The sequence below is a fragment of the Lutra lutra genome, chromosome 1 (assembly GCF_902655055.1).
Source record: "Lutra lutra chromosome 1, mLutLut1.2, whole genome shotgun sequence".
Classification (NCBI taxonomy): Eukaryota; Metazoa; Chordata; class Mammalia; order Carnivora; family Mustelidae; genus Lutra; species Lutra lutra.
The window spans coordinates 3988521-4002623 of record NC_062278.1 but is presented as its reverse complement, the minus strand read 5'-3'; the positions used below and the strand labels follow the sequence as shown (position 1 = coordinate 4002623).

Below are 14103 nucleotides of genomic sequence, written 5' to 3'. Positions count from 1 at the left end.
AACTTACAATTTATAATAAAGTATATTATTGCCCAAGGAATGATTTTTTTCACTCTAGACACTCAGCTTGGGAAACCAAACCCTAACCAGAAAATTGCAATGGTAGATCTGGACCCAAAACAAAGTAGTTAGTTGAATGAATGGGATGTACAAGATGTTTTCATGGGATAGTCTTGTCTGGTATACTGGAATGGTTACAGTCCTCTCCCTGGACTATGCTTTATGAGTCTAGTCAGCATCTGTCTCTGTGACCATCTCTATTCTCTGCTTCCTTTGGCTGATAAACCTGCCATGCTTTCACACTTAATCAGATTAAGATAGTCCATCATTCAGGTTATTGTCAGGGCACCTGGCTGGCTCAGTTTGTAGAGCATGTGACTCTAGATCTAGAGGTTGTGAGTTTGAGCCCCATATTGGGTGTAGAGCCTATTTAAGGCATTACGTCATCCAGGTCATTGCCAAGTCAAGCTTTCCGGGAGCTATTCCATACAATTAAGAAAGTTTTGCATATCTTCACCCTCATGAGCTCCTTGTGTTTCAGTTTTACTGTCAGAGGACACTCTTAGTTTTTGTTTTTTGCTTTTTTTTTAGTTTCAGGTGCTTGACAGATGCTCACCTATGTTCCCAAAGCACCAAAACAGTTACTCTTTATGTGTTAGCTAAAATAATACTATTTTTATTATTCACTTATTAGTAAAATTAAAGAATGATAGTTGAAAATAAGTTTTTAGGCCTGCTTTAAGTTCTTCTGTTTCCATATCTTTCAAATTGTCTTTTCATGCTGGTTATCTGATAGTGATGATCGAGTATTTTTTTAAAGCACTTCAGCTTCCTATGAAGAAAGAAGAGAACTATGAGCTCAGTTCCCTATAAAACAAAGAGAAAAATATATTACCTTCTCAACTGCTATTTCTTCAAATATTGCTCTGTCCATTCTCTCCTTTCATTCTGAAATGCTTCACTTTCATTGCAACCTCTATGTCTAGTACCCTTTTTCGTCTTTTCCATCTTTTGTCTCTGCTTGCTTGGATCTGGATATTTTCTTTTGGCTTACCTTCCAGTTTTTAATTCACTCTTCAGCTGGATCTAACCTGCTATAAAACACACTAATTGCATTCTCAATTTGTGATGCATTTTTCAGTTCCAGCATGTTTCTTTTGTTCCAAATTTTTCTCGCTTTTTAAAAAAGTTTTCAGTTCTCTGCTAAAAAGTTTAAATCTTGCCTTTTATAATCTTGACTCCATAAGCATAATTACTTTAGAAATTGTGTCTGATCATTCTTTTATTTAGAGCCCCTGCGTCCCTCTTTCTATTGTCTGTTCTCTTTGCTAGTTCTCATTTATGTCATCTTGTCTCTTTGTGTTTCGGTTATCTTTGATAGAGTGCCAAACATTGTATTTCAGAGACCTCTCAGAAATAATGGGAGTCCTGGTAGCATGTTTCCTTTCTCCAGACAGGATTGTCTTTTATTTCACCCAGCTACTTGGAGATATCACCAACTTGGGATCACCTTAATACAATTTCAGTGGTTGACATACTTGGGACCAGTTGGGTGACTTGAAGCTGAGCAATGGTCCATGTGGGGGCCAAGTTACTTTTCCTTCGTCCTGACCTTTAGGGTGTGACCCATGGGGTTCCCAACTCTGGCCTTCAAGGATTTATGAAAACACGAAGCTGGCAGGCCTGGATTCCTGCTCTTGACCTCCTGTCTCACAAGACAGCCAAAGTGTGGCTCAGCTGCTTGGCCTCATCTTTCTGAATCCACAAACACCCCAGGATATAGGCAGCACCCTGTGCTGACTGTTCCTCTCCAGGTTTCCATCTTCTCCTGGTTCTTCATCCGTACCATTTTATCACCTTGTTAGGGCTCCCATTCCTTCAAGTAGTTTTCAAAGACATTCATTCCAAATAAACAGAAGTGGAACTCACTCAAATTCCTGACTAAAAAAGCATGTGTTACCATGTGCTCTCTTCTCATTAAGATATTCCTCTGAGTCTCAGTCAAACAGTGCTCCATACTTCAAACACTTATGTCTCAGTGTATACAATCCACAGCTGTTCACTTTAACAGACTCAAAGACCAAAGTGTTAATTTATGACTCACACTGCAACAGTAGTTCGTTTGTATTCTTTGGAATCCATTCAAGATGACTCTTCATAACCTGCCCATCTTCAAACAACAGGAAGTGGGGTTATTTATTTCAAAGAAGAAAAAGCACACAGAGAGATGGACTGGATCTGAATAAGCAGTAAGGTCCGTTCAAGTGAGATGAAGCCCAACGACTGAAGAGAGGGTGTGTAACACAAACGTAGTGTGCACACCTCTGCTGTTGGGTGGGGGCCATCATAGGGTCCCAATGGTGGTACAGTTAGCCTCTACCAGTGGCAGTGAAGAGCCCATATCTGATGATGGATGATGATCTCATGTCCACAGCAAGCTTCTCCAACAGTTGCTTATTCTTAAAACAAACACACACAGAGACCAAAAAAGCCCCCCCAAACCTGCTAAGACACATTTACTCTGTTGCACCACCAGCTGGGGCTCCTGTTTCCCGGAAATGGGGGCTCCATAATGTCAGGGACTTACTGGATTTTCTGTCATCCTGTCAGGGCTGGAAAAGACGTCTGACTCATAATTTGGAGAATCCATGACCAGAGGCCAACATTACCCACGGTCTGTTGGCAGGCAGCTCCTCCAGGGGGAGGCACAGTGGAGGTGGGGACATTTAGGGTGTGGGGGTTGCAGGGACCCAGGTCTGGGAGTGATGGTCTGCCTGTTGCTGTTTCTCCTGAGGGAAGTGATTAAAGATAACACGCTGGTGAAGATGATTGTGCTCAGCAAGCCCAGCAGAGGCCAAGATGAAATCTGGCCATGGGGGAGAGTCAATGGCTTTTAGACTTTGCTTCCTCACATCTGAGGGGGCATGGCCCCTGCTTCCAGCCATTCCTGAAAGCCGTTCCAACAGGAACCTACGTCCCCAGCATGTTTGCCCCCATGGGTGCCCGGGTCTTTGCATTTCCCCAAGAGCAGAGGAGTAAGTATTTCAGGCTGCAGAAAGCCAGAGGACCACCTGCCTTCCACAGGGGGATTGAGGGCTCAAGGGTCGGACCAGCTGGCGGGCTATGGGAGCACAGAGGGACCAGGTGTCCTCCTTAAGGACTGGGCAGAGGATGGCAGCCAGGAGCGGGGTGGGCAGAGTGGTGCTCTGGACGGGTTGAAGGAGAGGCTGAGGAGAAGGGCTTGGCCAGAGCTGGCCTCAGTTTCTTTATCTGTGGAGTGAGAGACCGCACTCAGCCACAAAGAACTCAGGCTCCTGACAGCCCTTCTCCTGTCTCCCTGCTGTGCTGACAATGACCTCCCTTCCTGAGTCCTCTGGCTCAGGGGCTCACCCAGGAGCCTGCCAGACAGAGCACGCTGTCCACCCGGGAAGGACACAATGATGGGCCAGCGGGGGCGGACGCACTCTCCCTCCTCCATGAGTCAGGGGCGGGCCTGGGCCAGAGGGCATCCGGGGCGGGGCCGGGAACCTGTGTCACTGCAGGCCTTACGGGACAGCTTCCCCCATGCCCTGTTCGCAGGCGCCGCACTTGGGCCTTCTGAAAAGTCACCATCGCCTTATTCTTCACGGTGATTCCGGACTGAAACCGAGCATCACATCCCACTCTAAGAGAGGCCATCTGGGCTTTCCGACCTGGATTGGAGGGAGTTTCCCCACACCCAGCAGGGTCGTGCTCCCACTCGGGACACGGGCTGGGACCCAGCCACTGATAATGAATCACAGGCCACATCTGCATGTCCCCAAACCAGAGTCACAGGGGACAGACTCTGCATCATTCCTGACCTCGTGTAGAACCCCACTGGGACATGTTTGCCATCACTGAGCATTGGTGTCCCAGAGTCTGTGAAGGGGCATAGGGCCAAGGGGACAGGGGGAGGGAGAGGCCGAAGAGTGACAGACTAACATAGCAGGGACGCCTCTGTCCCCATCTCTGCCACTGTGTCTCTGCATGTACAGTGATCCATCAGACAACCAGCACCGGTAGCTAAACTGCCCAAAGAGCCGTGCTGGGCCGGTGCCCAAGGGTCAATGAGTGGCTGGTGTGTACTTTCTGGGCCAGGGAGAGGGCTGCGGGGTGCCCGCCGTGAGCCACTCTGCCTGGCACTGTGGGGATGTGCCTAGCTCCGCCCTCCCCCACCCCAGGGCCAGCTTCGGAGCTCTGCCCCTGTTTCTTACCTATTTACCTTACTGCAGGGTTCACAGGCTTGCAGATATCCACTGTGTGCAGAGACGGAAGGTAGAACTGGGGAAACGGGCAAAGATAGCAGGAGAGGGAGGGGTCAGGGCTGTGGTCGGGCCCCAGCCGCCCATACCCCCAGAGGGGCCACCTGTCTGCCCGAGAGGAACCTGGGCTCCAGGGTCCACTGTTACAACCAGTCCTCGGCTAAACAAGGATGTCTACGTGGCCGGCAGGGCCTCGTTGTCTGAAGTCTTTTCCCGGCCCTCCCCGGGGAGCCTTCGATTTTGCGTGTCTTTGACCTGCTGGGAGCAGGCCATGTACTGCCTCACAGAGGTTGGGGGTACAGGAGCCAGAGCCCAGGAGGATGTAGGCAGGGTGGTGAGGGCTAGAGATGGCACCCCAAGGGTGGGCATGGGGTGGGTGGGGCCGTGGGGGTGCCAAGGGTGGGAGGGGCCGGCTCATGGCCTGCTCATGGAGGGAGCCTGGCCCACTGCTGGGACAGGCCATAGAGTGGCAGCAGGCCCTCCCCGCCCCCCAGCCCACAGGCCATCGGGAGCGGAGCCCGGGTTAGGCTGACCTGATGGAGGGAGTGCCACCCTCCCACCTTCCAGGGGCACCCCGCGTACCCACCATGCACCCTGGGCTCTGTGTTCTATTTGCTGGACTGACGAGTCCCGGGTCCTCCACCGTCCCTAGAGCCCAATCTGGGGCCTCGCTTCTGTCAACGGCTGTGGGACAGCAGTCCTGGTGGGACTCCGGCCCCTCACATATCCCATTTGAGGGTCCCCACCCGAGGTCAGGGACAACCTTGTTTTCCTCCTGTGCACAGGGTTGGTGACCGCTCCCGTGTGGCCCGTGCAGGCCCCCAGGGCAGTGTCAATATTTGCCCATTCTTTCCTTGCATGGGTTATTTGTTTGTTTGTTTTTCCCAAACAGTAAACACTCCTGGATTCAGGTTTACTCTTCAAGGAAACAGTGGGTCAGGGAAGTTGGGTCCAGAATAATGTGGCTCTGAGGGGTGTCCTGGTTTCCCCACGGACTGCAGCAGGAAGCCGGGGTCCGAACTGAGCTGAAAATCCTGTCCAGCAGGCCAGAGCCGGTTGGACCAGGCGAGGTGTGGGGGCGGCACGTGGGGCGCCGTGGGCGCGCTCAGACACTCTGCCCCGTCGAGGCCCCCACACGCCATACCGTCCAGAGCCAGCCCCCTCAGTCGGCCTCATGAGAATCACGCTTGTCCCGGCGCATGGAAATCCCTGGGCCACCCAGACAGAATTTTGTTCGACTGAAATGTACAGCATCCAGCCATCTCGTTTTCTTTTCTCTCTTTCTTTCTTTCTTTCTTTCTTTCTTTCTTTCTTTCTTTCTTTCTTTTTTTATTTAAGATTTTAAGTATTTATTTGACACACACACAGAGCACAAGCAGGGGGAGAGGCAGGTAGAGGGAGAGGGAGAAGCAGGCTTCCCACAGAGCAGAGAGCCCGAGGCGGGACCTGATCCCAGGACCCCGGGATCATGACCTGAGTCAAAGTCAGACGCTCAACCGACAGGCGCCCCAGCGATCTCTCTTCTCTAAGGTTAAAACTCTGTTCCCATGTCACGAAGAGTGGAGGGACGTGAGCAGTTCCTGGGCCCCGTGATTTTCACAAGACGCAAAGCAATCAGGGCCTGGAGGTGTGGGCCGGCCCCTCCCCACGCTGAATCTAGTATTTCATAAAGCCCAGACCCCACCACTGGGTGAAGTTGCTGATTTTCTCACTTACCCCGGGGGACACCCGTGGCTGCCAGCCCCGCATCCTTCCCCCTGCGTCCTGACGAACAGGCCAGATAAGGCCCCCAGGTCCAAGTGCTCAGATCCTCACACTCTCTTGAAGTGAGGGGTGGCCACAGGACACTTCCGGCAAACCAGACCTATGCAGGAACCTGCCGGGGCATCTGGGGACTCTTTCTTTCCCTGAAACGGGCACCCCCTTCTCCCATTCTCTATCCCTCCCCAGGCCACAGAAGCAAGGCCTGGGGCAGCAGGAGCCGCTTGCAATCACGAAACCATGATCTGGGGAAGGAGAGCCAACAGGAAGGATGGTTGAACGGGGCAGTAGCAGGAGCAAGGGTCCCTGATGGCACCAGGGGGCCACCACCCCAACTCAGGGCCTGGGTTCGTCAGGGAGCGCGTGGTTTGCCGGTGAATCAGAGTTCCCAGGGGAGGCTCTCTACTGGGATGGGGATGGACTGGGGTCAAATTCCGGGGGACAAGCAGGCCATCCCTGTGTTGTTGCTCCAAACAAGGGGACCCCGGGGGGGAAGTTGACCCCTGAATTGCTGTGAGGCTCTGCCGGTCCCCAGAGTCCCCCACATGTGGCTGGGCGTGGTCTGGGCCGTGGGCTCTGTGGGGTCCACCACTGAGATGCACGACATAGAGGGGACCTCTCTGCTTCTCCCGGCCTCAGGTTCTGCCTGTCGGGTTGACTTTCTTTGTTCTTGCTATAAATTAGGGTTTCTTCTGCATGTGCTTTCTTGTCCCCCGGCTCGGGGGTAAGGTGGCTGGGAGATGGGGGTAGGGAAGGGAGAGAGAGATTTCACTGGAAAACCTTTCCTGGCCCGACAAACAGCCGTGAACTGTTGGGGCTACAGTGGGGAAGTGTTTCCACATGGAACAGAACTATTTTTAACCAGAGAAGTGTTTTGTTTCTCTTCCTGTTGTACAAGAACACACATGAAGTATATAATGGGGTTGGTATGAACTCAGTCACCCCGAACCCAAATATTTACATTCCAGGTGACTTAGTCCTGCTCCCAGGTCTGTTGGACCAGGTGCCAGCACGTCCCCGGGAAAGAAGGCCCTCCCGGAGCCGAGCCGGGGATGGCTGGGGGCTCCGGAGGGCGGTCCCATGAGGCCTTTGAGCCTACTTGGTGGGTGAGCCTGCTGAGAAATCGAGTGGGGATCCATCTCTGTGGCCCTCGCTCTGCAAACACTCAGCCTCAGGCCAGACCCATCCGGCTGCATTCCGTGAATGGACATAGGACACAGGTCACACAGCAAGGCACTCCTCTGCCTCCTTCCCTGATGGTCGCCCTGGGAAACCTAAGCCTGGGTCACCACCACAAGGCGGGGCTACCCCAGACACCCTCCCTAGCTCCCCTACCCCGACCTGCCCCCAGCAGTGGGAGGCCTTCTCATCCGCCCTTCCTACTTCCCTTCAGCAGTTCCTGTTTTAATTTTTATTTTTTTAAAGATTTTATTTATTTGACAGAGAGAGAGCGAAAGAGGGAGCACAAGCAGGGGGGAGTGGGAGAGGGAGAAGCGGGCTTCCCGCTGAGCAGGGAGCCCCAGGTGGAACTCGATCCCAGGACCCCGAGACGGTGACCTGAGCCAAAGGCGGACTCTTAGTGGCTGAGCCCGTCAGGCGCCCCTCATCAGCCCTTCTTATTTCCACTACTTCTGTGGTCAACCTTGACTGTCCCCAGCCACGTGCGGGGGCGGAGAGGGAGGAGACAAGCTGAGGCTTATTCCTCTCTACTCGGCAGAGGTTGGCCCCCCCAGGGCGCCCCGAGGGAGCCAGAGCCGGGCGGTTGATCTGTATCTCTGGCTCCAGCGGTGGGCCTTGTGTGCAGTAGGGGCTCCCTGCAAGTTTCACTGAGAAAAGGGGCTGTTTGGGCTTGAAGGAAAGAACTCTTACTTGCGTTTGAAACCCAGAAAGGAACCTGGTGATACCTGAGTAACTTAGGCACCTTGGGTTAGCGTGAGGGTTTCTGGTAATTCACATCGGCTGGTGTGTGACGTTCGCAGTGGGTACGTTTGGGGCAAAGTACTGAAGAAGACACACATCCTAGACAGGTCACAGGTAATCAAGACTCAGATCTCATCCGAGGGTAAAGATGCAGGGTGCCTGGGTGGCTCAGTGGGTTAAGCATCTGCCTCCGGCTCAGGTCGTGATCCCAGTCCTCTGATGGAGCCCCGCATCGCATCGGGCTCCTTGCTCAGTGGGGATCTGCTTCTCTTCTTCTCCCTCGCTCCCTCCCCGTGTTCTTGCTCGCTCTCTCTCTCTCCCAAAAAAAAACAAATGAAGTCTTTAAAAAAAATACTAAAGATGTCCCATGATTTTATGTACCTCTCAGCAAAAATACCACCTATGGAGGTGTTAGAATGTGGCATACGTTGGTGAGATAGTTATTCATCTTGTCTTGACGTGGGCTATCGTGTTGGAGAGACCAGATTTATATGCATGAAACTAATTTTAAAACCAAAACAATCCACTAAACTATGAACTCCATGGTTTGGCACAGGAGACAGAGGGCATTGGGACCCAGAAAGGAGAATGGCAGTTGGTGCTAAGGGAGATGGGGGAGGTTTGGAAAGAAGATGATGTCATCTGAGCCCTGGAAAGGGGAAGCTTGGGACGAAAGCGACGCTGGGAAGTGGAGTCATGGGGAAAACTCTGAGGTCCGGCATGGAGAGGGGAAAAGGGTGGGGTGGGTACAGGAGGAGCAGAGGGCACGGAGGGGACGGGCGTCCAGCAGGCATGGAGCTCTCCACACACGATGGCATCTCACACCCGTCATGGCCCCAGGAGTGAAGCAGGTCTCCCAGGAGCTGAGCTAATGACAAGGACACAAGCCTGAGTGGTGGACTCGGGAAGAGCCTCCAGGGGAAACAAGTCCAGAGCGGGGTGGGCAGACCAGGGAACCGGTAGAAGGTAAACAAGGTGTGACTTTAGGTCAAGCCCAGCCTGATCCCATGAGGAGCACTGGAGTGTCCCCCACACAGTAAGGAAGCTTGGCTGGGGGACCGTGGGAGGCCGTACATACCCAGGCACTGAGGACTCACTCAGCTGTGCGGTGACAGCAGTCCTCCCAGGAGAGCCGGGGGTAGAAGCACCCTCACGGAGGTGGGGGAGGCACACAGGTGCGGTGGGCGACAGGGTCGGAGAGCATCCGGGAGCGGCACCAGTGACACTGACCGCAACGGCAAGCTTGTATACAGTAGGAGTTCAATGGTTGCATGGATGGAGTATCAGAAACACGTGAAAAACGATTCTGGTCCCTGCAGAGGACACTGTGAAGAATGAGAAACAGGGTCCCTGACTCTGAATGAGCACTTCTGCATTTATTCATTCAGTGAACAATTACTTACTTTTTTTCCCACTTGTTAACTTTAAAAATAAAACTGCTAGTTATTTTTGCCAGCCAAAGATGGGTGTATTTGGGACTAACAGAGAATTGCTATCTGGGATAAGCTACAAGAGAAGAGAGGAGGCTGTTTTACAGAGGAGTGGGGAGGGGGTGGAGTTTGGGACAGACAGAGAAACAGAAGGTCCATTGAGGTAAACTGGGAGCTGGAAATGTAGAGGCTTTTCTCATTGGCTGGGCTGTTGCCCTGGGAGGAAAAAACTTCCTCCTGCTGGGGTAGTAAAGTAGTAGCTTCTCTTCCTGCTGGCTTTGCAACTGGGGATGAGTGGTAAGACTATCAGCCCCCGGGCGCCTGGGTGGCTCAGTGGGTTAAGCCGCTGCCTTCAGCTCAGGTCATGATCTCGGGGTCCTGGGATCGAGTCCCGCATCGGGCTCTCTGCTCAGCAGGGAGCCTGCTTCTCTCTCTCTCTCTCTCTGCCTGCCTCTCCATCTACTTGTGATCTCTCTCTGTCAAATAAATAAATGAAATCTTAAAAAAAAAAAAAAAAGACTATCAGCCCCCATCTGCCCAGCCTCCCGCCCAATATGTTTTAGTGATGTTTCTTTTTATTGATTTTCACACATGGCTTTCACTACACCCAACTACTGGGTAAAAGGTTTGGTTGTACAGTAAAGAGACCAGAATTAAAACAGGAAATGCAGAACCTCAGTGAACTGTAGAATTTTTCAATTATCTTGTGTTCCCTTTGTTCTATATTAAGACGATAGATAATAGGTAGGTAGAGAGACAGATGAATGGACAGATAGAGATGGTATGATAATGTCATAAGGAAGTATAAGGCAAAAAACAAGTTAGGAAGAAATAATATTCACAACTGGTACCACAGAAAATATGCCATATCCCTAATACTTAAGAGCTGCCCAAAATCAGAGAAGAGACGGATCAACAGTTGAACCCTACCTCACGCCATATACAAAAATCAACTCAAAGTGGATCAAAGACCTAAACGGAGGAGATAAAGCTATAATACTGTAGAAAGAAAACATAAGGTTAAGTCTGCATGACCTTACATTTGGCAACGGTTTCTCAGATATGACACCAGAAGCACAGGCAATTAAAAAAAACACATGAATCAGAGTTCACAAAATTTAAAAGCTTTATGTATCAAAGGATGCTATCAAGAGAAAAAGACAAGACAGACTACAGAATGGAGAAGATATTTGCAAATCACAACTCTGATAGGGGTCTAGTGTCCAGAATGCATAACTCCTGTAACTCAACAACAAAAGGACAAACAACCTGATTAAAAATGGGTTAAACATTTGGATAGACATTTCTCCAGAAGGAGAAACACAGATGGCCAAAAAGCACTTGAAAGGAAGCCCAAAATCCACTGGGCATCAGGCAAAACCAAAACCAAATAAGATGCCACTTCACACCCAGTAGGGTGGCCACAATTTAACAAAGAAGAAGAAGAAGGAGAAGGAGAAAAAAAAGAGAGCAGAAGCAGTGCCGGGGAGCATGTGGAGAAATGAGAGCTTCGGACCTTGCTGCTGGAAATGTAAAATGTTTTGGGAAACTTGTACAAAATTCAAACAGAAACTTGACAAAAATGTCGATAGCAGCACGATTCCAAACAGCCAAAAGGTGGAAACGACCAAAATGTCCACTGACTGAGGAACAGAGAATAAAATGTGGTGAACCCATTTGCTGGAATATTACTGAGCCAGGAACAGGAGTGAAGCGCGGGCACGCACTACAACACGGACGAGCCTGGAAAACATCACGCTCAGTGACTGGAGTCAGACATAAGAGGCCATGAACTGTGTGATTCCTTACACGTGAAAAGTGTGGAATAGGCAAGTCCATAGGGACAGAAAGCAGATTAGTGACTGACGGGGACTGCAGAGGGACTCCTTCATAGTTCAGGATTTCCTTCTGGAGGGACGAGAAGGCTCTGGATCTAGCTGGTGATCACGGTTGCACAACATTGTGGCTTTGCTAGACGTCACTGACTTGTATGCTTTAAAATGGATGGAATTATACATTTTATATATTATGGGCTCAATCCGTACAAATCATGCCTGCTGGGGATTTCCGGGAGTGAGGCCCCCACACTGAGCAGCATTACTATTAATGGTAAGTTTTAGTTGATCTTACAGGTGGGACATTTATGTTTTAATTTGACGAACTTCATTAATGAGTTCAGGTAGTTTTCCATATGCTTTTTGGGACTCTGAATGTTTTCAATTTTGTTTGTGATTCTTTTGTACCCTCTCCTGCCTTGGTTGTAAGGACTTTAAAATTTCATATTCACCTTTCCTCCATCACGCTTCCTACCCATATTTTCTGGCCATTCAATCACTTCAATATATGTGCCAAGGAGATTCCCTTTGGGCTTTGATGGAAATGACACCAATGATGATAGTTCGGGGACAAGGGGCGGGTTCTAACGCCCTGAGTTTCCAGCCCTCAACTGTCTCAGGTCCCCAGCGCACACACATTGCGTGTGTTCTCTCAAGTTTTCCTATTTTGTGCATGTCTTACCCTCTCAACGGCCGTTGTAGACACTTGACAGCTGGGCGTGCAATGGCCCCGAGAGTCTTCCCCGAGTGTTCACACATTGATGGGGCTGGTCTGCGGGATCCCGATCTCACACCAAGCCCTGCAGGAATGTGACCTTAGAAACCATGGCAGTCCTTCAGCAAAACCTGCCTCCAATATTCTCCACAAGTTTTCTGGAGATCAACAAAGAACAGACAGGAAAACAGAGTCCTACAACATCCTCACCATTTAATGAGTAAAAACTAGTTGTGGAAAATAAACCAGCACTAACGAGGTCTTCCCTGTTACCAGCTCTCAGACCAACAAGGAAGGAAGGCGTGGTGAGCCGACGCCTGGGACAACACACACACACACACACACACACACACACACACACACACACACACGCTGGAGGTATAAAAGCCGACAGACAAACCAGCACCTCACACACTCACACACACTCACACTCTCAGCCTCCTCCAGCCCCACCGCCCCCACCATGGCCGCGTCCACCCTGTCCGTCTGCTCCAGCGACCGGAGCTACGGCAGCCGCGTCTGCCTGCCCGGCTCCTGTGACTCCTGCCCCGACTCCTGGCAGGTGGACGACTGCCCAGAGAGCTGCTGCGAGCCCCCCTGCTGTGCCCCCCCCTGCTGTGCCCCCCCCTGCTGTGCCCCCCCCTGCTGTGTCCCCCCCTGCTGTGCCCCCACCTGCTGTGCCCCCACCTGCTGTGCCCCCCCCTGCCTGACCCTCATCTGCACCCCTGCGAGCTGCGGGTCCAGCCCCTGCCCGTCAGCCTGCACCAGCTCCTGCCAGCGCTCCCCCTGCCAGGAAGACTGCTGTGTGTCTGTCTGCTGCAAGCCCGTCTGCTGCACCCCTGTCTGCTGCACCCCTGTCTGCTGCAAGCCCGTCTGCTGCACCCCTGTCTGCTGCCAGGCTTCCCCCTGCTCAGCCTCCTCATGCTGCCAGCAGTCTAGCTGCCAGCCCTCCTGCTGCAGCTCCTCCCCCTGCCAGGAAGACTGCTGCAAGCCCGTCTGCTGCACCCCTGTCTGCTGCACCCCTGTCTGCTCTGGGCCCTCCCCCTGCTCGGCCTCCTCCTGCTGCCAGCCCAGCCCCTGCTCCTCGTCCTGCTGCAGACCGTCCTCCTGCGTGTCCCTGCTCTGCCGCCCCGTGTGCAGACCCGCCTGCTGCGTGCCTGCCTCCTCCTGCTGTGCCCCTGCCTCCTCCTGCCAGCCCAGCTGCTGCCGCCGGGCCTCCTGCGTGTCCCTGCTCTGCCGCCCCGCGTGCTCCCGCCAGGCCTGCTGCGTGCCTGCCTCGGCCCAGAAGTCCTGCTGCTGACCAGCTTGAACTTCTGCCTCCGGCGCTGCTGTCTTTGCTCCTGGGCACAAATGTCCTCTCTCAGGAGCTCTGACGTCCAAGACCATCCTCTGCCCGTCGGTGGACACGCAGCTGCTGCCTACTGGGGACTTGAACATGCCGCCCATCCTTTCCTGAGAAGAGATGCCCACCAGTCCCTCAGTGGAGGGGGACTGCGGATCCCCGGGAACCCTCTTCTGTAGTGCCGGTGGCTCGTGTTCCACGTGACAAAGGCCAATCGCTATAATCAATAAAATGTTTGTGTCATGACCTAGAGACCAGTGTTTGTTTTCTCCTCCTCCTTGGAGCCCAGAGACCGCTCCAGACTGGAGCTCTTTCTGGTGGAAGCCAACAATAAAGACATATTCTCAAACTCCAAGTTCAAAGTCCCTGAGAGACGATGAGGCCTGAATGTGGCTCTGCACACTCCGTGTCCCTTCCCTACCCTGTGGCTTTCCCCTCCTCACAGTGACGAGCCCTCCAAGCCTGGGCCAGGGGAGGGGGTGGGCATGGTTGCACAAGGCTTAGACCCTGAGGGGACTTTGGGGTCTAGCCCATGCCTGGCCCCCTACCCATGCAGGTTAAAGGTGAGCTGAGGAGCAACACAATCTAACTGGTGGGAACTTGAGGGTCCAGTGCCTAGCACCACGCTGACTCCCTCGGAGAGAGGTGCCGCCCAGAGGAATGCCTGCATGCTGGTCTGGGCACAAGGGCTGATGCCCTAAAGCACCAGCAAATCCCTGTAGGCCCCCAAAGGGGTGCAAGGGTCAGTTCCGACATCGTTCATTCTACTCAAGACTTCAAGGTCTGATTAGGGAGACAGGGAGAAAAAGATGCCTTG

General features: G+C 52.4%; 1 protein-coding gene across 2 annotated transcripts; it reads left to right on the top strand.

Moving 5' to 3' along the window:
- The first annotated feature begins 12400 nt into the window (after positions 1 to 12400).
- Positions 12401 to 13299, top strand: LOC125092732 (keratin-associated protein 10-12-like). Of its 2 annotated transcripts, none has more exons than XM_047717456.1 (2): positions 12401 to 12552; positions 12640 to 13299. In XM_047717456.1, the coding sequence occupies exons 1-2, from the start codon at positions 12408 to 12410 to the stop codon at positions 13242 to 13244; spliced, it is 750 nt and encodes a 249-aa protein (XP_047573412.1). In that variant the 5' UTR covers positions 12401 to 12407; the 3' UTR covers positions 13245 to 13299. The 2 variants fall into 2 exon arrangements, with proteins under 2 accessions (XP_047573412.1, XP_047574227.1); XM_047718271.1 differs by having other exon boundaries at positions 12401 to 12903; positions 13027 to 13299.
- Positions 13300 to 14103: the final 804 nt, after the last annotated feature.